Here is a 27,925-nt window from a genome sequence, read left to right as displayed (position 1 = left end):
TGGAGTCACACAAGGTCATAAATAGTAGTCGAGGGGATCAGCAGTGTTACTGAATACATCCGAGCAGTTTTCACTGCTCACTAGGCTTATAACTTTTGAAGTTAGCCAGTTTGTGTGTGCTCGATCACCAATGGGATGCATGCATATGGTTACTCGTAAAATACCGGGGTTGAGGACGTGACAACAGGATAGACCTTTAAACAAAGTTTGCCAGGTAATTCTACACAAAACGTAAGAATAACAGTTGTATCATTTGATTTGTTTAATGTAACTACCGAACACACCAGGCGAATGTCCGTGAATTCGAAACGCATATGTGTGTGGCGATACAAGGTCATTGGTGTATGTGTTAACACACATGATAGCGTCGATACTCTGTGTTATATGTATGTTGACATACAACATGCGTGTCAGTTATAGATGTACGTGTGTTGACATGTGTGTATTTGTATACAATACGGGTGTCCCGTGTTACATGTATGTGTGTCGACATACTGCACAAGTGCGCGTTGTATTTGTATGTGTGTTGACATACATCATGCACGCTAGGTATTATTTATATGTGTGTGTCAACACACGTGCCCGTATCTTATGTATGTGTGATGACATTCAACACACGTGCCCGTGTTATATGTATGTGCTCTAACAATACGCCGATTCCGGGATACAACATTTAGCCAGTTTAGTCATGTGACTTTCATCACCACGTGACTTAATTTAGGGCACATTTGAAACAAAATGGCGGCATATGTAATGATTGAACACGGGTGGAAAATTACATATCATGATAGAACAATTAACATTATTTATCGGAACATATTGTATTAAATTTAATCTAAATATGCACGAAAATTGAATTTAGACACTTCATAAGGAAATGACATGTAAATTACGGCATCAAATGGAGCTGTCGCCTAGCAGTTGGAAATCAGCGGTATCTGACGTCTCACTCACAAATATTCCATAACTTACCTTGGTGTATTTTCCCAAAAATCAATAACAAATAAGAAACACAAAACATAACAGTTTATCTTAGTTCCGTTATCGAGCAAGTATTACCGCCTATGACCTTTACCCGGACATTGGTATTCTCTGCCTATAAGTGTCACCGCCATGACGCCTAAATTTTTCGCGGTCACATGACCAAATCAACGTTTCCTACCTCCCACCCAGAAGAGTTCCTTGTATCCCGGAATCGGCGTATTGACATACAGCACAAGTGAAACTATATGATATATATAGATGCCATAACTGCACAGTGGATCACTTCTGTTTAAGAAATTATATGGTAATTCAATACTCCACCTTTTTGTCATTACATAAGACAAAAGTGTTTTGTCTTTGATTGGTATCCCATTTGATAATTATGAATACTTTTGTTTGTGCAATAGAAAGACAACCTAAGACAGGACTAGAAATAAGAGCAAGTACTAGTTTGGGTTGTTTGATGCGGGGATAACAATATTACAGCGAGGACCTTTTGCTGTGGACAACAACATGACCAAATATAAGGGAGGGTTTTGCGATGCTTGGAAGCAATAACTAGGTTGAATTGTGTGCTGCTGGGGATAGCAAATAAAGTACATGAAGAATTAGGTTGGGTTGTGTGATGCCAGGGCAAGCACACTGGGGCTGATTGTAATCAGAGCACGAAAAATACACTGACAGCACAGGGACGTGGCACGAAAATGTTTAACCAATAGTATACATATATATATTATAGTATCAAGGGTATGAACTCGGCGGTCGAGAAAAACGGACCCATTTTTTTAAAACCGTGATTATTTTAATAAATGGGTTCTATACAACATTGACGGATATCTTACCTTAAAGAGAAATACTTTATCTTTCCATTGAGTGCTTGATGAACAAAATTGGCCAAGTATTGACGAAGTTATGGCTTGATGAATCGGGAAATTTACGAAAAATATGCTAGGTAGACATTTCCCTGTCCGGTCGAAATGTCGTCTCGGCTCTAATGGGTACCTCATAAACCAAGCCAAAATCACAAAATCTACGCTTGTGGTGGTAAACAGTACCTATAACTGTGTTCATCCACAATCTCCTTTGGAGGTGTCATGACCCTTACTTTGTAGAAACTCCATTTAAACATCGTGTAGCTCACTTACTTCAACTGTCACCGCCATGTCCGTTTTTCTCTCGGAACGCTTCTCGAGTTTAGCGAGAAGCACAACATAACATAATTTGCATAATGTAGTCACGATATGTAAAGTCGAGAAGCGTTCCGAAAAAAAATTAACATGGCGGTGACGGTTAAAGTAAGTGAGCTATACGATGTTTAAATGGAGTTTCTACAAAGTACGGGCCATGACACCTCCAAAGGAGATTGTGGATGAACACAGTTATGGGTACTGTTTACCACCACAAGCGTAGATTTTGTGATTTTGGCTTGGTTTTTGATGTGCCCATTAGAGCCGAGACGACATTTCGACCGGACAGGGAAATGTCTACCTAGCATATTTTTCGTAAATTTCCCGATTCATCAAGCCATAACTTCGTCAATACTTGGCCAATTTTGTTCACCAAGCAATCAATGGAAAGATAAATTATTTCTCTTTAAGGTAAGATATCCGTCAATGTTGTATAGAAACCATTTATTAAAATAATCACGGTTTTAAAAAAATAGTTCCGTTTTTCTCGACCGCCGAGTTCATACCCTTGATACTATAATATATATATGTATACTATTGGTTAAAAATTTTCGTGCCACGTCCCTGTGACTGACAGAGCTAGACTATAGAAAGTTAGCTGACAGAGCCTGGAGCAGTCAGTCGAATATTTTTCATGTCTTTTATTTTTAAAAAGATGTTATCTGCGTACATATCTTTGTAAAACCCATTTAAGTATTTTCCCATCAGTGCACAAAACTGTTTTCTAGTTCTTACACTTACTTGCATATCCATGTGTTAAGTCATGCACTTTGTATATGTTTGAGAGAGTGGTTTATCATCGTTTTCATAGTAAATCTTTTCTTCCGTATGATTTAATCCTGCGACGTCCTGTAGTACAGTTTGATAATTAGTTTGATGTTATACATTGATTTGGAAAATTGTCATAAGCAGAAGTGATCATTTTTTTTATAATTTGTTCTTTTGTTCTGCAAGATGATGATGCATCCTATTGGGATTGTATGCGATACGCATCATTTGCCTTTTTTAAATGTAATAAAGGCGCAACATTTATTCATTTACTCATTTAATATTGTATTATTACCGACTTAAGTTTCAGATCGGTAAAGCTGCCTCACCTGAAGATGGATAAAGAAGAAAATACACTCCAGTTCTACGTTAACGGTGTGAAGGTAATTCTATAAAGAGATACAGTAACTGTCTTGGTACTTGGCCTGACATGACCTACAGTTTATGACGAGTGTCATTGGTGTAAAGGAAAACGCTTATAATTATGGAACACCTGGTTCTATTATAAATATGTAATTTTACTATTCTCAGTACAAATCAAATTACATTTATCGTCTGCGGTGTTACTTATTGTTTTGTCATAACAGGAAAACCCGATATATGATACAGTATATATTTTTTAATTTCAACTTTTGTTCTTCAATAGCGAAAATTTGAAGTAGCGAAAAATAAACAACATGTTTTCGGGTAAGGATGCCAAAATTTGCGAGTAGCACACGTAACTCATTATACAGTAATTCATATTTTGTTTTCATACTTAATCTGACTCTCCGATTGTCTAATTCTTTTTTATACTTCTATAATAATCGAAAATAATGCAAAAAGCCGATGTTATCGTGAAGTCGCAATAGTACAAAAATAATCCTTTGATAAATCAACCGAATGATACATAAAAACGTATTTTATTTAGTAAGATAGTCTAAAAATAATCATAAGCATACATGTATATTGATATCACATTTTTAATTGGGTTATACAAAATGTTTGTGGATTCACACAGGTTGCAAAGAAAATTTAACTTCAGATCTTAAATAAAAATTATCTACCACGTGAAAATCCTAATGGTTAAAACTAAGGTTTTATTTGAGGACTAATATTTCCTCTTAATTGTCATGATTGTGATTTGAGAAGTTAAAGTTATACACTCTGTACCTAATGATGATATAATTACAATTTTTTCAGCAAATAAGAAATTAAGATTTCATTGACGAACTGATTACGCTAATTTAGAACAGTAGAACCCAGATATACAAAGTATACAAAGGTTTCCTTTTGTTTGCAGAAAGAGATCGCTTCACCACATCCATCCACCACTCTCCTCAAGTACTTACGAAATGAACGTATCCTTTCTATATAAAGTCACATTCAGATATATCGACTCATGTTTACAGACACCCCCTTCCTCACAATAAACTCTAAGCTATGCAATCACCTGTGTGTTCTTTTGGCTGTATCTTTTTCAACTTAGATGTATTTCAAATGACAGAACAAAACATAATATTGCAAGCCAATGGATTTTGAAATTCGCATTAATCACCTAAGCTGAAATATTGTAGATCAAAAGATTTCTAGATAGATAATGGTAAAGCATTATAGTCCGAGTACGTATTTTCGTTCTTTTTCGTCTTAATTTGACAAAATACAATTTGGACATATCAAAAATGAAGTATGATTTTCAACTTTTATGCTACTTGTATTAATAACCAGACAAATTATCGCCCCGAAAAGTGATCGGCTATAAATATTAAGTTGTATTATAATCACATGCTAAAATAAAACATAGAGGTTATAGTAGAAAATGTTTGTCCTATCTAACCTTCACATTGAAGAAGTTAGGATATGTAGTTGACGTTCATGACGAGGTATTGCGTACATTTATAAACATGTAAGCATAGGGTTGTTAAAATTCACACAAAAAAAAAACATTTCTTGACCTTTATTGGTTGGTTTGACTGGGACGAAGAATGGCTGCGACCAAGGCGGATGTGGTGTGTGTACAGTGATGGTGTCATGGTGGGACCCAACAAAGGACGCCATCCAGTATCCTTTGCATGTATACACACTGTGAGCAATTGTGAATCACAGTTATTTCAAATATTTTTATTTCATGACATAATCAACATCTAATCATGTTAGCACATTATACTGTATAATATAAAATATATATTGATATAAAATATATATTGTTTTTGTGGCTGTTTTTGAACCACGAATGTAAAACAACGGAAATTGTGGTTGTATCATAGTCAGTATATTGTGCTATCGGCTAACCTCTAATATTTCTATCCACAAGATAGATCCCGAAGATCTCAACCACGAAAGAAAGTACACGCGAATATCATATGTTATACAGTATATCAGTCTGAGTTACTCCTGCTCTTAACACTAGACATGAAAAAGACAGAGAAAATGTCTGTTGTACTAATATATCAATATATGCAATATAACTAAACACACAACTTTGCCATATTTACCAATATAAATGCGACGTATTTGTGCTGTGTATGCCTTTCTTTTCGTCAATTTAGCTGTTATTTATGTAGCTTAATATAGTCGTCTTACTTGTTCCGTTGATTTGAAACTGTTCCCATTGGCAGCATACCATTGCAGGATGTGTTTTCATTGTCCCTCTTATTGCCCACTGTGTGGTAATGATATATGTGGATTTTCACTTCTCGACCAATCAGCGGGTTTGGTTCACGTGAACCCGCCTTTCTATTGGCGTATTGGTAACAACTAAATATAAAACAGAGCCGACTGATTGGTCGAGAATCAATATCTGCGATGTAGTGATATGAGAACTTCTCGGTATATTTTCATTATTTGAAGTCTGTCTCTTTTTGCGCTAGTGTCATTATCAGCAAGCTTTGTTTAATGATTTGTATTAGTTAACTTGATACACGGCGAATAATAACTTCCTTTAACAAAACAGAACTAAAAACATCAATGCCTGTATAACACTTATCTGCTATCTCCATGGATTTGCCATTACAACTGTAGAGGGCGTTGGTAGTCAGCGAAACGGATTACACCCGATACAGGTAATATCACAAACATTTGTATAAGTGTTGTAACAGACCACATGCTTTATGCCATCTGGTATTACATGTATCAACTAATCTGTTTACTTGAGTACATAAGTTTCAATGAACGATTTGGAATTAAGCCAATGCTTTTACCTTTCACATTGATGTAGTTGAATTTTGTCAACATTAAATATGGTTTTGCTGCTAATTTTAAGATTTAAGAATGCTTGATTCCTTTGAAGGAGAGGCTGGTGTCCTGTCATGGTATACAGTGTGGATATTGTTCTCCGGGCATGGTAATGTCTGCTGTCACATTATCAAAGACAGACAGCGAGCCGTCGTTAGAACGTTTGGAACAAGCTCTAGAGGGTAATGCTAATCCCGATAGCCAAAACTGTAACATCACAGCCGTAAATCGACATATTGATGTATCAGAGTAACTTCCCTTTCTTTCGCTTCGTCATTAGATAAGATTATATTACTTCCCTTCACATCCACAGAGAGATGGATCAAAATATAACACGAAAATACTACATAAAAGATGAAGCTTTCTTCTCTTTAGATCTTAATTACATGTATTATCGAGTCTCGGTTAGTGAAGAGTCTGCCTTTCATGGATTGTTTTCTTTTGCTTTTAAGGAAATCTGTGTAGATGTACCGGATACAGATCAATACTAGAATCATTCAAGCCACTCTGTAAGGTACTTTGATTATCAGGACAATAATATTAGAAAGTTGTATGAAATGGGGAATAGAAATATGCTTTTAGATTATTTATTCGTTTTGTTATGAACTGTCGATTAAAATGTTTTTGTTGATATCGTTACCTCAAATATTGCAAGCGCAAAATATATAATCATATACAGATATGTCTTACATTATAAAAATGTTAAAGCGCAAAATATATAGTCTTTTTATATTGTACTGGTGAACCTCAAAAAGAACCCGATACCAGGTGAAAGCTTCAAAGGGGACATCTCTCTGTTGTAGGCTAGCGGAGGTAAATGTGGTGACATTGAAGATATTTGTGAACTTCGGGTAAGAAAGGAATAATATATTATCAAATATATAAGGAGGGATAGCTGTAACGAATCCTATAGTTGATCTGAAATTACTATTGCAGTGTCTCGAGACCAATCGATCGATAAAAAGTCAGTTAAAAAATTATTAGGATTAAGTACTGAAATGCGTATTCCTAAACAAACGTGTTTATCCTACCATATAAATTATGGTTGGATTGTATCATTTTCCTTATAACATTTAGTATAATTAGTATTTTCATTTTAGTGAATAGAGAAACTTATTTTTATGCAAATCCTGACATGTTTACATTTTCATTGCAATCCCACTATGTAACCTGTAGTGTTCATCGCATGAACTTCCATCCGTTTATTTTGACGTTCCATCGATCACAAAAGATAGGTTGTTGAAATGGTATTTCCGTCCTTGACGATAATGTATTGAATGCAAAGTATAGAGAGAGTTTGTCATAAAATCAAACTGCATTTAGTTGGCAAACATGGGAGTATGAATACCAACTGGCGTTTTTGACGTTATCCAGTTGGCATTCGAACTTCCATTATTAACAACGGCATGCAGTTCAATGCTGAAATAAACTTCAAGCAGACAGTTGATTAAGAGATTTTTGTTTATTTGTAGACTTCTAAAGTCAACACTGGATTGGAGTTTACTGATGATTGGGATGTGTCTTCTGATTTAAAGGCAGGATGGCTTCGTAAACTTTTTGGCTTAAATTAACGGCTGCATACTGTTGATTTATATTGATCAAATAAAGCCATTGACAGTCGTGCAGATGCATACGCTACTTTTCGTAAAAATGAGAAAAAAAGATAAGTGTATAAAACAAATGCAAGGTTGAACTCATTAAAATATTTTATAGCTCTTTACAGAGTTAACAATTTTCCTATACTCAATGTATTCCAAAGGTTTCGATTGATATGTCTGTCGATGTTATGGTTTTGAATACCTTTTGCGATTTGATATTTAGTGATCGCGTACTTTATCAATATACAAGAATCATTAGGTTTCAGATCAATAAAAATGCACTTAGTTGTTGACCATCTTATGATGTGTTATCAGACATTAGGTTCCAACACTGCACGCTTTGTATCTCGAGATATGATATGGATCCGTCCCACCAGTCTACAGGAAGTCGTACGACTGATGAGGGACATTCCAGGCGCCAGGCTGATCATGGGGGCAACCGCTATGAGTAAGTCTTGTATATGTTATTAAAAAATGTTGTATTTCCATACATGTTCAGGTGAGTCCGTTTAGCAACCCTTGTGATGTCGTCATTTTGTGAGGGAAACTCACCTCGATTTCTGTGAGATATACATGTATGACATTACGCTTGCTAACACATGACGTCACAATCAATATCTACCTTCAAGAACAGATAACTCCGTAATATACGAAAACAGAATAACATGTTTTATATTGAAAAATGCTTCTAATCGCCCGAGATTTACATCTGAAGAATGTTCATTAAAACGTGCGTTTCCAGGTTACGGTTTGAAGAAAGGACACCTGACGGAGGGCACACTGATCTGCTGTTCACACGTACAGGAGATGAAGGTATTCACTGTAAAGAACGATGTCCTGGAGGTGGGCGCAGCAGTTGAACTGTCTACTATAGAGAAACGTTTAAATGAGATAATTGCAGTCGACGAATCAGGTACTAGTAAATGTTATGGAATGAGAGAGGCAAACAGTCTTATCCAATATTCTCTTCTTCAATACAAAGTATATCAAACTGCTTATAAGTCGCTTATGTTGCAAATCTACAGAATGTTTTCTATGGATCATTTAAATCATTATTTATGTGTATACTTGATCATTAACGACACTGAAAAACATTCTAAAATAGTAATACTTACCTGTAATACATTGTTATAGGTCGACAAAACACATGCTTCCAGGCACTTCGGGATAGTGTTCGATGGTTAGGCTCTGATCAAGTTAAGAACACAGGGGTAAGTGGAATCGTCTCAGGTGGATGGATATATTTGGTGTGTGTTTGATTCGACTATGATTCCGGTGCGGGTAGAAAGAGATCTTAATACAAAATAGAAAATTTACGGAATTATGTGTATATGTCAGCTTAGGAGATTGTAGGTACAATATGATAGTCATTATTACGATTTTTTAACATATATTTTTAGCAAGTATATGTTTCTTTCCGTTTTTTATCCAGAAAGATTACAATTTTTGGCAATGATTTTAACTTTTACATTTTGCGGAAGCAGTACGCTCTCGCGAAATTACGTGAATGTCAAATGGTTAATAATATTCATCATGGAGCAGACCTTTAGTGAAGTATAAAGATCCTTTTTACATCTTATTTTTCTGAATGACGTATGTGATATTATCAAAGCCATACTTAATTTTGAAGTATATGTCTGTACATTAATAATTACCAGACCATTGGTGGCCATCTGGCAGTGTGTGACCCTCGCTCTGACCTTTACCCTGTACTGATGGCTCTAGGGGCCAAGGCGGTGATTGCATCAGAAGGTAATATGATAATTTGGATAATCTTATATTTCAATACTTTTCCGACCAAATTTGATTGAAATTTATATGATAATTGTTGCTTCTTCTTCTACACAAGTTGGTTCTATTCTTCAAATAATTTAAATGTGCTATTCTAGTACAATCAAATTTAAAGGGACAATTCATTCTGAGAGAACATTAAAATTTGTACATATATCGGAAAAAACCCAGTTCTAAAAGAAATTAGATCAACCGGTTTTACTGTGATATGTCAGAAAATCCCATGGTGGTGAAATGCGTGTGAGATGTTCAAACTCGCTCGCTGTCCGCCATTACACATTGTGGTCAAACATCTTGTATGCCGAACCCAGTCCCTTGCTCGTAGAGTAATGCTACTTTTGTCTAGAACTGCTCAAATCGCTCTTACAGCAGTATGTTTACCTTATTAGGTTAATTGTCTTGCATGAAAAATCATTATATCATCTCCACAGTGGTTATGTAGTTCATTTGTTTAACGTGCGTGACTTTGGCTCGGGTATGGGTACAACGTACATATTGTACCTGTTTAATCATATTGATCAACGATTTGTAATTACAACAGTATCAATAAAAATACTAAAAAATGACGTGGAATTTGTCAACATTTTATATTATATGTTTCATAAGAAATGTACAACAATACATTTATGCCATATTTTGCTTCTTGGTTATGTAGAAGACTTAGCCTGAGTGAATTGTCTCTTTAATTTTAGTGTAAAATTGGCATAAAGCATGCTGGCATAATGATGATGAAGTTGCTCCTTTAAAATGTACCTGCTGTTTGATTTATTCGCTATTTACTAATTGATTTTTATAGTTTAGTTAACGAATATAACATTGTATTGATTTTTCATGTACTAATATTTGTTGATATTTTTCATTCATATGTTCGAATGATAAAATTACAATGAAATTTAAAAATGATATAGCGCCGACGAATGGTGATTTTAGCCATTGAAACAGGATCATACGAATTCGATTTTTTTTCAATAACAAACTTTATTTACTTTACATTATCATCATCATTGAAAAGTTTAATCGTCTTTTTTTACTTCAGAATAAAAGTATTTGAAATAATTATTTTTTTTCATTAGCCCACCATCATCAGATGGTGGGCTATTCAAATCGCTTTTTGTCCGTGGTCCGTCCGTCCTTCCGTCCGTCCTTCCGTCCGTCCGTCCGTTAACAATTCTTGTTATCGCTATTTCTCAGAAAGTACTGAAGGGATCTTTCTCAAATTTCATATGTAGGTTCCCCTAGGGCCCTAGTTGTGCATATTGCATTTTGGGACCAATCGGTTAACAAGATGGCCGCCAGGCAGCCATCTTGGATTTTGATAGTTAAAGTTTGTTATCGCTATTTCTCAGAAAGTACTGAAGGGATCTTTCTCAAATTTCATATGTAGGTTCCCCTAGGGCCCTAGTTGTGCATATTGCATTTTGGGACCAATCGGTCAACAAGATGGCCGCCAGGCAGCCATCTTGGATTTTGATACTTAAAGTTTGTTATCGCTATTTCTCAGAAAGTACTGAAGGGATCTGTCTCAAATTTCATATGTAGGTTCCCCTAGGGCCCTAGTTGTGCATATTGCATTTTGGGACCAATCGGTTAACAAGATGGCCGCCAGGCAGCCATCTTGGATTTTAATACTTAAAGTTTGTTATCGCTATTTCTCAGAAAGTACTAAAGGGATCTTTCTCAAATTTCATATGTAGGTTCCCCTAGGGCCCTAGTTGTGCATATTGCATTTTGGGACCAATCGGTTAACAAGATGGCCGCCAGGCAGCCATCTTGGATTTTAATACTTAAAGTTTGTTATCGCTATTTCTCAGAAAGTACTGAAGGGATCTTTCTCAAATTTCATATGTAGGTTCCCCTAGGGCCCTAGTTGTGCATAATGCGTTTTTGGATCGATCGGTCAACAAAATGGCCACCAGGCAGCCATCTTGGATTTTGATAGTTAAAGATTAATATCGCTATTTCTCACAAAGTACTGAAGGGATCTTTCTCATATTTCATATGTAGGTTTCCCTAGGGCTCTTGTTGTGCATAATGCGTTTTTGGATCGATCGGTCAACAAAATGGCCGCCAGGCTGCCATCTTGGAATTTGATAGTTAAAGTTTGTTATCGCTATTTCTCACAAAGTACTGAAGGGATCTTTCTCATATTTCATATGTAGGTTTCCCTAGGGCTCTTGTTGTGCATAATGCGTTTTTGGATCGATCGGTCAACAAAATGGCCGCCAGGCTGCCATCTTGGAATTTGATAGTTAAAGTTTGTTATCACTATTTCTCAGAAAGTATTGAATGAATCTGTCTCAAATTTCATATATAGGTTCCTCTATGGCCCTAGTTGTGCATATTTCGATTTGGGACCGATCGATTTACAAGATGGCCGCCAAGGAGCCATCTTGGATTTTGATAGTTGAAGTTTGTTACTGCTATTTCTCAGAAAGTACTCAAGCGATCTGTCTCAAATTTTATATGTAGTATGTTTGCAAAAGTTTGAAAAGCAGAGAAAAGATCCCTCTTTCCATTGTCAGACATAGATCATTCTTTGGTGGGCGCCAAGATCCCTCTGGGATCTCTTGTTTATTATAACCATCAACTTTTGTTCTAAAATTGAAAAAAAATGAAATTGAAGATGGACAGTTGGAAGTCTCAATAAACGAAGATTTTATTTCTGGACCTTGGAAAAGTAGTCTAAAAAGATCAGACGTAATGGTGACGATTCGGATACCAACACCAAAGGTAAAAGAAATGAAAAAGTATCCTCAAAAGAATTGCAAAGTAGACAACCATTGTAAGGCTAGGAATATATGTATCAAACTTCAGTTATGTTATGTTTTTAGAAATGTGTAAACACATATTTACACTGGTGCATGATAAGTCCATAATTATAATAAATTGAAGTTATAGTCAGTTGTCTTATTATTTTCATTCATTGAGTCTGTGTTGTTCCAGACACACTTACCTTTTGAAAAGTCTCACGTCATTTATACCATTTTATGTTTTCAAATTGTCCTCTTTTGTTATAACTTTAGGTTAATTGATTGTAGCTCAAAGTGACTTATTGCGATAGTCTTTTGTCCGTCGTCGAGCGTCGTGCGTCGTGCAACGTCCGTTAACATTTCCTTGTGAACGCAATAACTTTATGAAACTTTTTATGTAGACTAACATCGGAAAGATCTCGGACGAGTTCGAAAATCAGCTTGATTCGACGGTCATTTAAGGAGTTAATGGCGTTTGCACTGAATATTATTATCGGAATTTGTGAACACAATAACAAAAACTGTAAATACATGTATATGCACCGAGGTTAATGAAACTTTGTATGTAGACTAACATGTATTGCCCTTTGCAATTAACATTATTGAACCTTGTGAACACGATAAATTAGGTAAATATCCACCGAACTCAATGAAACTTTGCATATAGACTTACATTGGAAATATCACGAACAATTTTGAAAATTATCTTGATTCGACTGTAATTGACGGAGTTATTGCCCTTTGCACTAATAATTATGATTGGACCTTGTGAACACAATAACTTGAGTAATAATGCATCAAGCTTAATTTAAATTTTGTATGTAGACTAACATTGGAAAGATCTCGGACGAGTTCAAAAATCAGCTTGATTCCACTCTAAATTAATTGCGGAGTTATTGTTCTTTGCAAAATAATTGTACACGATAATGTTAGTTAACATGCACTAACCTTAATGAAACTTTGTATGTAGACCTATAAGTGTAAGTATATGTTCCTGTTTCGTGAACAAACGACATCAGTTGGTTAGTAAATGACATAACTAATTTGTAACAAATAGCAGGTGACCGTGAAGGCCCATGGGCCTCTTGTATTCTTTCAGAATAACAAAATATTTTACTATAAACAAGGCAAGAGGAAAAGTTTTGACTACGCCTTAGCTAACGCATGCTTCAACATTGCACTGACAGAGGAAACGGTGGCATCAGCCAGTCTGTGTTTTGGCCAAATAGGACAAATATCCAGATCCGCGCCTAATACAGCCAAACTACTCGTTGGAAAGTTAGTATCAAGGCACATAATCCGATGATATAAACAACTTGTTCTGTCTGTGTTTATCTAAACCTTGACGAGTGATACATGATAAAATCGACACAAGATAAAGATTGACACATACAGTTCCAAGATTATGATTTACAAAAGTTTACCGAAATAATGTAATTAATTTGCAGAAAATTAAACGCTACAACGTTTGGAAATATACAAGATGTGCTCACTGATGAACTTAGACGGCTTCAAGGTGAAAGTGGAAACAAAAACAAACTCCAGTTGGCACAGGGATTTTTCCGCAAGTTTTGGAACCATATAGCCGTGGATGCCAATAAGGTAAATAGTATCAATTTTGACGGGTTTTGTATTTCAAGCAAAACCAAACTGGTACATGTCATGTTATTCTTCCCTTTATTCCGAAATGTGTAATCGCTATGCATTGATCCGATATAGTTACCTTTGTTGCTATTCATCGGACTCCTCAACGACTCAAAACATCCATAAACACTAGCTTACGATCAGACATTGTTCACCTAAACATGCATTTAATCAGATCTTAACCATAGTTGTGTACTTCTGCAGGCAGATGCTGAGGCTGACAGCCGTGTCTGGGGTACCAGTAAAGGTACACAGGTATGGGAGGCCCCATCTCCTACACAACCTGACCATGACGCCGTCGGTAAACCTATCCATATTGTCGGGGGCCCGTCACTGGTGACAGGTAACGCCACGTTTGTTGGGGACATGCCACGGCAGCAAGGTAAGCAAGGATATTTATACTTATTAAAACTTAATTCTGAATACCTAGCTATTTTATTGATTCATTTATTCTATTTTTATTATTGGTTTTGTCAAATTAAAAAGTAAGATTTTAGCAAATATCATTTTAGTGACCTGGCATCCAATATATGCACCCCCCCCCTCAAACAACATAAAAAATAAACTTAAAATTTTAAAAAAATCCAATTATCCAGAAGGATATCTTTATCGAATATATTTTTTTCGATTTCGAATGTAAACTTTGCATTTATCCCACAAAATGCAAAGACTGCACTGAAGAAATAATTTGTGAAGTTAGTTAGTCTTTATTTTGATTGATGGTTATATGATATATTAGAAATTAGAATTAGATGAAAGGTTAGAGACCTCATGACATGATTTCAGGTGAGGTCTGGGTCGAACTCGTTTGCAGCACAAAAGCACATGCCAAAATCCTAAGCATAGACATGACTGATGCCAGAAAGGTTCCTGGTTTTGTTGATTATATGGATTCGAGCTGGATTCCGGGGAAGAACGAAATCGGAATCGCTCTGAAAGACGATGTTCTTTTTGCTAATACAGAGGTTTGTATTTAATCTGAGGGAATGCTGATTTATTTTTCTTTGGTTAGATTTGGTAGGTCACATGGTAATATCCTAATTAATATGTCCATTAATGTTTACCTAGTGTACGTTTTGTTACTTTTAACAGTATGAAAGCTACAAAAAGCTGTGAGTTATTCAACACAAGTCAGAATCGTGATAATGATTATATTTCGTTCAGATCAGAGATATGCGCCTAAATATTACAGAGCACAAGTTAACGCCTTTTTAAGACACTAAAATCGAGGCAACCTATTTTGATACAAAAACGGCAAAATTTTCCGACGCCAAATATATACCAGTTTACGATATTCAACATGCAAATCTTAGTCTTTTTTGTAATAAGCCTCTTACAATCAATCTCAATACCAACCTCAATAAATCTCTTCCTTTAACCCCCTCATTAAACTCAAAGTCACAACGATCACCAGCACCTAAGACAGTCTTCATCGTCAAACACTACATCGATCTCCATATTTAGCTCCTAAGGCTCATTTAGCCATTTAGACTTTATTCACACCTGTCACCATCAGTATATAAAACAATTTTCATCTTTAGTATCATATTACATAAATAATTCACTCCTTTTTCATCTTTAGTCTCATATTATATAAATAATTCACTCCTTTTTCATCTTTAGTCTCATATTATATAAATAATTCACTCCTTTTTCATCTTTAGTCTCACATTATATAAATAATTCACTCCTCCTCCTCATCGCCTAATTCCCCCACATCAGCTTCTTATTCACAGGAAAACATCAAACAAATATTATGTTAAAGAACCTTCCTTAACATATGTAATGCTTCTCTGTGAAGAAGTTTCAGTTTCGCTTTTTTCCTTAAGCTGAGAGCTTCTCATAAAACTGGAAATGTGTCTGTTTCTGTACAATAGGTAAACTTCTACGGTCAACCCGTTGGTGCGATCTTGGCCGATACGGAGGAGGCCGGGAAAAGGGCAGCAGCATTAGTGCGGATCGAATATAAAGATCTTCCTGCTATTTTGACTCTAGAGGTAAGATCAATTCGAATTATTTAACCTGATTAATATATAGGTCTATATTCATAATTTGTTACATTATATCATTTCAATATATATCAAAATATAAGGTGCTTGATCGCGTTCTAATGGTAGGGGTGCTGGAATACTTCTATGTTTGTGCCCCAGTTCGAAGGATATCACAATTGAATTTTGGTTTTCTTAGCATTTGCAAAACTATCGAGGAACAATTTGCTTTAATTTAAATAAGAACTACCTGCAGTAGTATATCCAAGCAAAATAATGACAAGTTAAGGAACTTAATATATATTGCTAATGCCGATGTAATTATTTCAACCACAGGATGCGATCAGCCAGGAATCCTTCATACCTATGAATTACAAGCCCGTGCAGTGTGGGGATCCTGATAGGGAGTTTGAAAACTGTGACGTTGTACGAGAGGGCGTGATAAAGTCGGGCCATCTAGAACACATGTACATGGAACCTAATGCATCCATCGCTATCCCACACGAGGACCGTGAACTCGAAGTGTTTGTCACAACCCAAATGCAGCAGTTCTGTCAGGTAAATGTGCTGCAAATGATCTGGTGTAACATTGCTTTTTACATATAAAAATGATCTTGTAATTGCGCAATATTGCAAGAAATACGATTTTTTTACTTTTAAATCTCAAACGCAGATTACGATATAATTTTATTGTTTTTGGGTAAAGTCGTCTCAAAATACACCCATTGCACCTTTCAAATATATCTATTTCATCATCGTACTAATTTGTATTTTATCTCAAAACGATAGCATTTGATACTTTGTAATACCATTCAAAAGCTGATCATTAGTGCATGGTAGAAACGATTTTAAGATTTTCCCCTCACTTTATAACAGAAAACAATTATGGAGTTGTTGAATATACCAGCCAATCGTGTTACCCTGAGGACTAAACGGATTGGTGAGTACACGGATGGTGCAGAACACTATGCTTATCTTGAACACTATGCTAACCTTTAACCTGTGTTAACCTTGAACCTATGTTAACCTTGAATCTATATATGTCAACCTTGAACCTATTTCAACCTTAAACCTATGTCAACTTTAAACCTATGATCCTTAACATATGTACCGGACGTTAATAACCTAGATCATGATCTTTCCTTCTCCTTCTGTATTGTCGAAGTTGTAGTGAAATATTCCTGGTATACCGACTAAAAAAGAGATAGTTACATCAAGCATGACATTTAATCAATAATGCTAGTTCATTGAGATATACCTCTATATAAGATCTCTACCTACAGGTGGAGCGTTCGGGGGTAAGAACAGCAGACCCCTGTATGTGTGTGGACCGGCCGCAGTAGCAGCATACAGGTAAAACGCCGTTTATTTAGAAATTAAAACGCATTTAGGGTGCAACAATTGTGATTATCATCGTACGCTGGAAAACTTTTAACCTCCACTCAGTTTTCTGAGAATTGGTTATTTCCCCTTTAGATGTATTGATTTTCATCATCTTTATTGCAACTTAGACAATTGAAGTAATATAACCGATTTCAAACGAAACACTGAAGTTTAATCCCGAATCCCGGAATTCATCATGGTGTGATACTATCTCAAGTATTGCAATTAAAAGAATTCTACAATTTTCTTATTTAACTGGATCTTTTATTGATCATTGTAGAGTTCGTCAGTGGATTTTATTATATTATTCTAAAACAAAAAACTAAAGTTTTTACTTTATTTTTCACAGAACCGGACGAGCTGCCCGTTGTATATTGGACAGATATACAGATTTCATGATAACAGGGAAACGTAATCCATTTCTGGTGGAATATAAAGTACGTTAGCCATAGCATTAGAGGCCCTTCTCATAATTAGATGCGAATTCCCGCGTATTTGCGCTTTATTTTCGGTACCAGGTTATATAAATCATTGTTTTGTATTTTCTTTAGTTGTAGTTATGTGCGTAAAAAAATGGGAAGTAAGATGTAGTATGGTTTGTAAACTTTCTATCACTCTGTATTTATTATGAATTTTAAGTAATATGGGAAAGAGATATATTTTCAATAACCAACACTTTGAGTTGCTGGATAAGTGTTTGCTGAGACACTTAACACGGAAAACCATCGTAAAGTAGGTTTCGATGACAACGAGTAAGCGGTCCATTTTTATATATCAAAAAGAAAATGGCTATGTCAAATTATAAAGAAAAATGATTTAAGTTTCACACGGATGTGATAATACTTGATATGTTTCTCTTTGAAGGCTGGATTTAAAAAGAACGGGAAGATACACGCAATCAAACTGAAGGTGTACGTTGATGCTGGATATTCTGCCGATGTAACAGTCGGGGTAAACTATCTTCATACATTATTTCATATAACATATGATATCATAATGATAGGTCGACTATTTGTATACTGTTCACGGGTATAGCCAGTCTGAATTTTCTGACGATCTTGCTGATAACACATCAGATACCCGCTATATATGGTGGTAAGACTAGGGTATAACATAATGTTTTACACTTGGCATGCATGTGTTTCTTTTTATGTCAACTACGGTATTCCTAATTTCTGTAAACATATATATCGTAGTAGTAGATTTATTTAAGCAGGCTTATTTTGCGCCTGAACTTTTGGGCTATAATACCATTGCGCCATTAGATTTCCTATATGCTCTCAATTAAATGATTATGGCAGACGTGCAAATTCTGCATTACACTAAATTGTTCAAAATCGATATTGCTCTATTTCATTGTGACATATATATGGTAGCCTAAAAATATAATTTTTCACGAAACATTCTTTACAAATTTGATTCCTTAATGGACTATTGTTTGGAAACTTTTTTTTCAAAATTGTAAGTATGAATGACAGTTTTTGATACTATTTACAATTGTTATTTACAATGTTTTATCGCAGGTTGGCATAACTTGGGTTGTTACTCAATGTTATGTGTAGAAATTGAAATTAGTTAAAGCATATAAATATAATATATATAAATATAAATATAAAGATGTCCATGTTTCGTATGTGATGCCGATATGTTTTGGTTTCGGTACTTGAAGATTATCAACAAGATCATGTTCCACGCTGACGGATGCTACAAGATCCCCAACTATAGAATTGAGGGACATGTATGCAGGACCCATACTGCGTCCAACACTACATTCCGGGCATTTGGGACATCAGAAGGAGCTTACATTATTGAATCACTCATTGCAGATTTTGAGATCCTCCTTACGGTTTCACCAGAACAGGTAGTGTTGGTTACTTCTAGTCATGTGTTACTATAATAAAGATAAATTCAACAACATGATTTTGACATGAAAACACTTATTCGATTTTGTAAGTCTTGGCAATTGAATTTAAAAGGGTTAAATTCAACAACATGATTTTATTCATTTTATGCATTTTCACTATATTCTAAGCAATACAGGAGTCAGCAACATATAAACAGTGTAGCTTAAAGTTATATTTCTGGTAGTTTTCATCTTCACAAATTGTGAGTCATAAAACATAAAATTTCTGAATATGGATGCTTACATATGATGGTTCAGATCACTATACCAATGGCAATGTGGTAAATGTCGCATGAAATATCACACGTTTTGAAAGAACCTACACAGTCCACGGTTTTTTCATACTTTCGGGTAATATCGAAAAAAGGAGTTGCAACACGTGACCGACAATGGCGATACCCGTATAGATCGGAACTTCCAGAGTCATATCACATATTAAAATTTAATTGTTTGGTAACTTTGCAAATACGAATTTTACGAAAATCGGTAAATATATAGAACACTTTTAACACATTCTCTGTGCCAAAAATACAGCAAGTCACATACCATACAACTTTAAGGCAAATACGATATCAATATAATACTTGACGTTAGCAGAAGTCTGATATTACATGGTTAAATGATCATTGTTTTTAAGATTCGATCGACGAACTTGTACAAGGAAGGGGATACCACACATTATAATACAGTTGTGACAAACTTTACTGCAGAGAAATGCTGGAATGAATGCATGGTTTTGAGCAACTTTACCAAGAAAAAGGAGCAAGTCCAAAAATTTAACGAGTAAGAAGTACTTTTTATGGATATTATCGACTTTTATACGTCCTATAATATTCTGTTCTGCCTTTTATAATGTTAGCTTCAATTTGTTACTATTTGTTTCGTGGTTCATGTTGTATTTATTTTAGTTTATGAGATTCAAGCAAGATTTTACTGTAAGAACAAAAGCACACGTTAAAGTCAAAACTCGTTCACTCTAAGTTGACTAGACCATGCTAACACTTCGAGTTATCGATGTATTCAAAAAAGTTTATTTGAATAAAGAGTGATAACTCAAGTCGGCACCAACTTATTTGGAATTATGGATGTAAAGGCATTTGAAGTTCATTTCAGCAGAATGTAGTACACGAGGTATACTCATGACAATGAGATAAATAATTCATTTAAGTCTTCGAAGAATTGAAAATGTAACTTGTCCAAAGACTTACTGTAAAACCATTTTCGTTCGCGTGCGATTTCCTTTCGCGAAAGTAAGTCGCGCGTGCAAGATATATATATTTCCGCGAATATGTTTACAACGTAATCCCATTCAATTGTGAAATATGCGTCATAGAAATCGTGAAATTTAGAAGCCGCAATAGAAACATGGTTTACAGTATCAAATGATTTAAATAAACAAACAAGACGCTGTGAGATTGTCTTCCTTTTCTTACAGGTCACACGAATCTAGGAAGAGAGGCTTAGCTATAATGCCATGTAAATGTTCAATATCCTACCCCAACCGATCCAGCAATCAGGTATTGGTATACTCTTGGAAATATGTTAGATTGATTAAGAAAATGTAATTGCACCACATGCGATTTTGTATGATAAATTGGTACTTTTTATCCTGATATAATCATAAAAAATGTCTTTCTACTGTATAATATCATGTAGATACGCTTATAATCATAATTTATTCCCTTGTTATTTCCGAATATAGTGCTCTAGTGTATGATATTGTTTTGCACTCACCTATCATAAGTTCTAGATCGATCTACGCTGGTTGAAGTTGGCGAGATTGGACATTAATTGTTCATGTATAATTAACAGTTTAATATGTATTTCTTCAATATAATTTTTGATTTGATTATTAGGGTTGTGCCCTTGTGAACGTGTATTTGGATGGGTCTGTGCTGATCGCACACGGAGGAATAGAAATGGGCCAAGGTCTCTACACCAAGACCATTCAAGTAGGCATACCTAACCGACGTAATGATGTCGTATTTTTTGTCACATACATTGAGACTTTACTAAAGGGATTATTTTAATTATTATATATTATTGAACATTTTCAAATCCCCTTCTTTTATCTATATTGATTAACGTCGTTTTAAAGACTTACAAAGGTTATGGCGATGATTACTTATTATCCACATCAAATCATTATCAATCCTTCCTTTTATCTTGATGATATGTCGTTATAAATTAATGAGCTTTCAGCAGGCAGTGATGACGAAAACTATTAAATCAAATATATGATCATAATTAATGACGTTATGTATCAGTTGTAATAAATTACCATATTCACAATAAACCTTAATCAAAACGTTAGTGACCACCATCACTTCAAACATTTTATAAAGAAATACATGCTATTTTGTCCTAACAGAAGTTTTGCGTAACGAATGTTTTAATGTGTTAATTAAGATTGCTTCAAGGGCTCTGGGAGTACCAGTGGATAATATACACATTAGTGAAACCGGAACCAACATTACCCCCAACCCTGTACCGACCGCAGCCAGTGTTGGTACTGACCTGTTCGGAGAGGCCGTATTGGTAAGTACTACTACACAAAAAAGTTTGGGCTATAACCTGTTTTGTGACAAAATTTTATATGTACAAAAGTAAGGCTAGCCTCTCCAATAAATGTATATAATTTCGCTTTCTTAGCTCAATGGTGCTTTATGGGCGACGCAATAAATATCGTACACCAAATGTAATGTTACAACTGTACAACGAGAATGTTTGGGTCAAAATCTCTTTTGTGGCAAAATACGATATGTACAAAAGTATATCTACAATGCAGTATTTTAATAGATGATGTACTTTTAAAAGAATTCGTTATCCTAGCTCATTTGGTACTTAAATGACATCAAACCGTGACAATTGCGATAAGTATTAAGTATGTGATATCAGAATGTGCTGTGAAGCAATATCGTCACATGAAGAGTCCAAATCAGATGACGCCGTAATATAAAAGAACGTTGAAAATCTGATCTGACGAGACTTAGTAACATATCTTGCTTTTATTGTATGTAGTCCTCAACTTAGATGTTTCGATCAGATGTCTTTGAAAATATATTTTTATATGTCAACAGTAGTGAAACTATATATGGTATGTTTTATTAATAGAATGCTTGTACAACGTTGAGAGAAAGACTTGATCCACTTCAAGATAAGAACACTGAAATGTGCTGGACCGATCTGGTATGCATTATATCTTATTTTATAATGTTCTGTAATGAGATAATATCTGATGTTACATAATTTCACGATTAAACATTCTACATTTCTTCTGAGTAAGCTGTATGATTAGAAAATGCAGTCTTAATGGAATAAATATTGACTTTTAAGGTTTCTTTTTTAGGTTCAGAAAGCTTTCAGTGAACGTATCAACTTGTCCGCTACTGGTTTAAGTAGGTAAGTGCATATTTGCTGTAATCGAACAAGATCAAATAAAGGCGGACGTAACACCTTATATCTTAATTATAAAAACTGATTTTTGTGTCACCTGCAACCCAAGGGCGACATTTAGGTATCATAATGTCGGCGTAGTCGGTGTCGTCGGCGTCGTCGGCGTCGTCGGCGTCGTCGGCGTCGGCGTCCGGGAAATGGTTTCCGTGCGATAACCATAGAATTTATTGTCCGATTTCATCACAATTTGGTATATTGCTTTATATTAATGAGATCTTCGGTATGGTTTGATACTGGTAAAAATTTATCAATATTTGCAAAGAGTTGCGGGACTTGATAACTTCGCCTAATTATTAACAATATTTTCATTTGTAAATAACTATTTTTGTGATGCTGTGCAGGTGACACATACACTTCCGTTGAATTCTTTTTGTTTTTGGTAACGAATTATAAGCCAGTCATGATTGATCTATTCTGCCTAATAATAGATAATTAAAATTTGTCAATGTTAAAGAATAACTTGTTTAAGAGTATATCTCAAATATAACACTTTTTGCGCTGGTAGAGTCGGGACCAATCATCGTGACTTTGAGAAGCAAGAAGGCGAGCCTTTTAACTACTATACCTATGGCGCGGGCTGTTCTCTCGTGGAGATAGACTGTTTGACTGGGGAACACCAGGTACGTTTTAATGGGGGAACAACAGGTACGTTTTACCAGGGGAACACCAGGTACGTTGAAACAGGGGAACACCAGGTACGTTGAAACAGAACACCATTTATGATTTATCAGGGGAACACCAGGTACGTTTTAACAAGGAAACACTAGGTACATTTTATCAGAACACTAATACGTTTTAACAGGGGAACACTAGGTACGTTTTATCAGGGGAACACCAATACGTTTTATCATGGGAACACCAATACGTTTTATCAGGGGAACACTAGGTACGTTTTATCAGAGGAACACCAATACGTTTTATCAGAGGAATACCAATACGTTTTATCAGGGGAACACTAGGTACGTTTTATCAGAGGAACACCAATACGTTTTATCATGGGAACACCAATACGTATTATCAGGGGAACACCAGGTTCGTTGAACGTTTCTAAGACAGTATTTCAGAAATTATTTGAATATGGAAAAAATTAGCCGACAATATTACATTGTATTTTTCTTTTTCTTTCCATGTATGAAAATCATCACTTTATCTACGACAGAAGTTCAAAACTAACCTCTAATTTTATTTCAAAGAAATAAAATTTATGTTTCGTTTTTTAGAGAAAGTAATCGCTTGCTTTATACACGACCCCTACAGTGTATGTCTACCGAAAATTCAACTTCATAATAAATAAATATAATAATATCATCTTTTCCATTACTTGTTTTATTGAAGGTGTTAAGCGCCGATATTGTGATGGATGTCGGTAAAAGTCTCAACCCTGGAATTGATATAGGGCAGATAGAGGGCGCTTTTGTACAGGTACGTTTCAGTATACCTAACTCGCGATCGAATGTAAAGCTGCATGTGATCTTGTCAAAATATTGCTTTATTGCCATCTAGTTTAAAGTTAAGTACTATGTCAAAATGCCTTAAATACTTACATAAAGTACAAAAAGAAAGCACTAACGTAAAAAAATATGTTGTAGAACAATTGGTTGCGATGATATGAAATATACATGTAAAAAATTTGAGATGTACCGTACTGCCCACTGACATGATAATATAGAAGCTACTCTTGATAAAAGGTTAACGAAAATATTTCTATTTGAACTTTTTGGTATGATTTATGCATGAATGCTTTTTACTTCGAAAACCAATTTTCGAAGTTTTTTTTTTAAATCATTTAATTTTATCATATAGTTTTTGTCCTTGCTTGTTCAAAGATTGTTATTAATACTCCCTACTCTGCATTGGTGTAGGGATACGGATGGATGACGTCAGAAGAGATCAAGGTAAAACCCGATGGCCGGTATAACGTTTCCGGACCAGTTGAATACAAGATTCCGAATGTCAAAGATATCCCTCGGGAAATCAAAGTGTCTTTGCTGAAGGATTGTCCAAACGAACGAGCAGTGTATTCATCGAAGGTAACCATGACAAAATATATGCCCAAGCAAACCTCAAACCAATTTGAACAAGTTATTGGATCGATTATTACGAAAAAAGAATATTGTAACAAAATGTTTAATGTACAAATTGCAATAAAGAAATGTGACGGAAAAATGGTAACCACTTTTACGAAACGGCTTATAATTTTTTGAATGGGAATGTAAAACGAACTTGATAAAATTGATATTTCTATTAAGTCACAAAAGTTACCGTTAATACTACACTTACCACCACATTCTTAACAATTTAGTTAAAATAAATGTAATGCTAATTTTCATAACACGGTTTTTTATGTTAATCTTTCATTTGGTTGGTGTTATTATATCCATTTGGTTGGTGTTATTATATCCTCTTATGCTAGGTTTACACTATGTTCCCGGCGGCCACGGCAGCCCCGTTTCAGGCCACCGTGGACAAAACGTGGTGACCGCGAGACAACGTGAGACAACGCAGTAGGACGTGATAGACAAACGTGAGCGGTCGTGATTACCTTGGATGCCGTGCCAGATTTTTAAACTGTCAAAAAATTTGCCACGGCAGTCACGGTACAGATGGTGAACGCCACAGGACGTAATAAAACGGCATTGACGTAACAAAACGTAACAGCGCGTACGAGGCCGTAACAAAACTTCCAGACGGTCCGTGGTGGAACGGGCAGCAAGCACGTTCCCGGGAATCTCACGGTGATTTCAAGTTTTGTGACGTTCTGTTGCGTTTTTACCACGTTTTGCCAAGGTTGCTGCAGATTGACTGCACGTTTTGTTCCGGTTTGTCCAGGTTTGTCAAGGTTTTGACGGCAAGCCAAGGTGGATGATAGCCGTTTTGATGCGTTCTGTAAAGGCACATCACGGCTTGAAGTGGTTGAAAGCCCGACGTAATACGGTGTGTTACGTCCTATTACGGTCTTACGTTGCAAGCAATATATGATAGATGTATCATTGCCTTGCCTGGTTCATTTTGCTACTTTTTGTAATTGTTTGTTTTGATAGATAGAAAAAATCATTATCAAACACTTTTAAAACATCAAATTATACCAAAACTATTATTGTAAAAGGCAGATTAAGTGAGAACCATTACAGAAAAAAATTGCGTAGAAACACTTGGCTATGATAATTATATATTTTTATACCAAATATAGTTAAGATTTTCTTTTCTTTTAACTCATTGTGTAATTAAAACGTGTTTGAAATGACATTTTCGGCAATAAATATTGTTTCATTTGCTCCAAAAAAAAGCCCGGAATCAGACTTTCGTCCTTAGTTAGCCTTGGCGGGCCGTGAAAAACGTATCGGAGCTTGATCAAAACGTGTAAAACGTAGCAGACCTCATCAGATCGTAACAGGACTAGAGATAACGTAGTGGTATCCTTGATAGACCGTGCTAAGACCGTAGTGTACCATTAACCTCCGGGAACAGCACTTTCCGCTGTATCCACGGTCCAACACGTAATCCGTAAAAGATCGTGGCAAAACTTCACAAGACCTACCTCAACTTGAATACGGAGACAAAAATAGCCAAAATTCCACGGCGCACCACGTTTCTGGCAAACGGGGCTACCGTGATCGCCGGAACATAGTGTAAACCTAGCATTAGACCACTGATAAACGTTTTCGTATATTATTGCTTTTAAAAAACTTTGAATTTTTGTTTCGCAAAGGTAGGTAGCCTTTAATGTTTTCTAATATAGCGCTTAATCTATCGCTAAAGCTTATCAGATAAATAATGAAAACAGTTTCAAGAAATTTTTCTTAGGTTCGTTGTTCATGTAACGATGTTAAATTTTTAATGTTTGTGTTTTACCCCAGGGAATTGGAGAACCACCATTACTCCTGTCTATCTCCGTCTATCTGGCCCTGAGGGACGCTATCACCACCGCAAGGAGAGACGCTGGACTGCCTCCCGTAACTAGGCTGGACGTTCCTCTAACAGCGGAAGTCATACGGTCCGCATGTCCGTAAAGGATGTGACTTAAAGTGACTATTATCAAAAACATATGACTGTTTATATCTATGTTTACATGGTAGTAATAGCTCTTTAAAGAAGTGGACTTTGCATATCTATATATCACTTCAAATGTATAACCATTATGGCTAATCGTAGATATACCTTACAATCTAAAAGATATTTTGTTTTCTCGTTATACAGAGTTGTCTTCTCTTGTGTCATTTTAGTGAGCATATTTACCAATGAGTATCTGCTAATGGAGAACACAAAAATAATTCAAAGTATTTTATATACTGTTTATTTCAAAAATTTAAATAAATGCTGAATGTGGTTTCCCCATTATTCGTCTAAGATAACCTTGCACTTTATTGTTATGTAATGGAGCAATTCTTGTGAATTTTAATCCAATAATTTGTTCAGTCACACACATACACACTCCCTCATACACAACCGTGTTATGTATGCATGAATGTTGTTATGTTGTAGTTTGGTCCATCAAATGTGGTCTTACTCCGTATAGATAATCATTTTCAGTCTGTTAACTAATGAAGATTTCGTCCAATAAAGCATTGGCAAACTCTTAAATGTTTATGTGATGTTACCAAATGTTAATGATAGCTATTGTTATACCATTGGTTTGTTAGTAATAACTTCATAATAGCGTTAAAATGTCACTTTATCAAATTAAAAAGCGTCGTTTAAATATTTGCTTGTCATGAGTTAGTTTTGCATTCGCACCTGCACTGCATATAAATTAATAAATGTACTTCCATAACAAGATCACTTCCTGTCTTGACCTACTTTAACTTTCCGGAGGAATGACCTGACTTGATAAAGTAGCCTGCATACCTGGACACGTTTCGTTTGATAACTTTATGTTGACGCACGACACAAGAACATGGATTCACATCATATTAGGCAGTAATGAAGAGCAAAGCGTGAGACAGAGAGTTTTGCCTTAAACATTTACTTTATCAGCCTATAACCTTTCGACGGCCGGCAGGATTCGAACTTGACTCAATTTTGATAGTAGGTTATAACAAATGCCATCTATAAAAGTAGTTTTCATACAGATTTCGGTTTGATGCCATTTTCACGATGATAACAAACAGTACACACTACAAGCAAGCAAAAACAGTCACCGGCAGTCCCCTTAAGGTCACCACGGGTCAGGGGAGGCAGAAACCTGCGCGTGGGACTTGTTTTTGTTTTGTTTATGATTTTTTGTTTTTTTTTTTGAAATCGATGCTATTTTCCCCTTCCC

At 35.5% G+C, this 27,925-nt stretch overlaps 1 protein-coding gene across 1 annotated transcript; it reads left to right on the top strand.

The window, feature by feature from the left end:
- Positions 1-27,366, top strand: LOC138329561 (xanthine dehydrogenase/oxidase-like). The gene is made up of 35 exons (XM_069276636.1): positions 1-214; positions 3,244-3,322; positions 4,222-4,279; positions 4,883-4,979; positions 5,872-5,980; positions 6,208-6,334; positions 6,605-6,666; positions 6,956-7,003; positions 7,625-7,687; positions 8,066-8,198; positions 8,493-8,663; positions 8,885-8,961; positions 9,409-9,502; positions 12,165-12,271; positions 13,391-13,569; positions 13,740-13,893; positions 14,140-14,317; positions 14,722-14,900; positions 15,813-15,932; positions 16,260-16,481; positions 16,800-16,863; positions 17,207-17,276; positions 17,656-17,743; positions 18,171-18,257; positions 18,976-19,167; positions 19,847-19,992; positions 20,645-20,726; positions 21,066-21,161; positions 21,619-21,747; positions 22,324-22,398; positions 22,559-22,611; positions 23,171-23,285; positions 24,001-24,087; positions 24,528-24,695; positions 26,523-27,366. Exons 2-35 carry the CDS (start codon positions 3,275-3,277, stop codon positions 26,673-26,675), a joined length of 3,831 nt encoding a protein of 1,276 aa, XP_069132737.1. The 5' UTR covers positions 1-214; positions 3,244-3,274; the 3' UTR covers positions 26,676-27,366.
- The last annotated feature ends 559 nt before the right edge of the window (positions 27,367-27,925 follow it).

The sequence above is a fragment of the Argopecten irradians genome, chromosome 8 (assembly GCF_041381155.1).
Source record: "Argopecten irradians isolate NY chromosome 8, Ai_NY, whole genome shotgun sequence".
NCBI classification, from domain to species: Eukaryota; Metazoa; Mollusca; class Bivalvia; order Pectinida; family Pectinidae; genus Argopecten; species Argopecten irradians.
The sequence above is the reverse complement of the archived record's forward strand: the minus strand, read 5'-3'. Positions and strand labels throughout refer to the sequence as shown.

Excerpts from the sequence above, each read along its gene's own strand:
- LOC138329561 (XM_069276636.1), top strand. The coding sequence starts at position 3,275 with ATGGATAAAGAAGAAAATACACTCCAGTTCTACGTTAACGGTGTGAAG. Across the intron at positions 22,612-23,170 it reads TCCGCTACTGGTTTAAGTAG|AGTCGGGACCAATCATCGTG; the intron begins GTAAGTGCATAT and ends TTGCGCTGGTAG. Across the intron at positions 23,286-24,000 it reads GTTTGACTGGGGAACACCAG|GTGTTAAGCGCCGATATTGT; the intron begins GTACGTTTTAAT and ends GTTTTATTGAAG.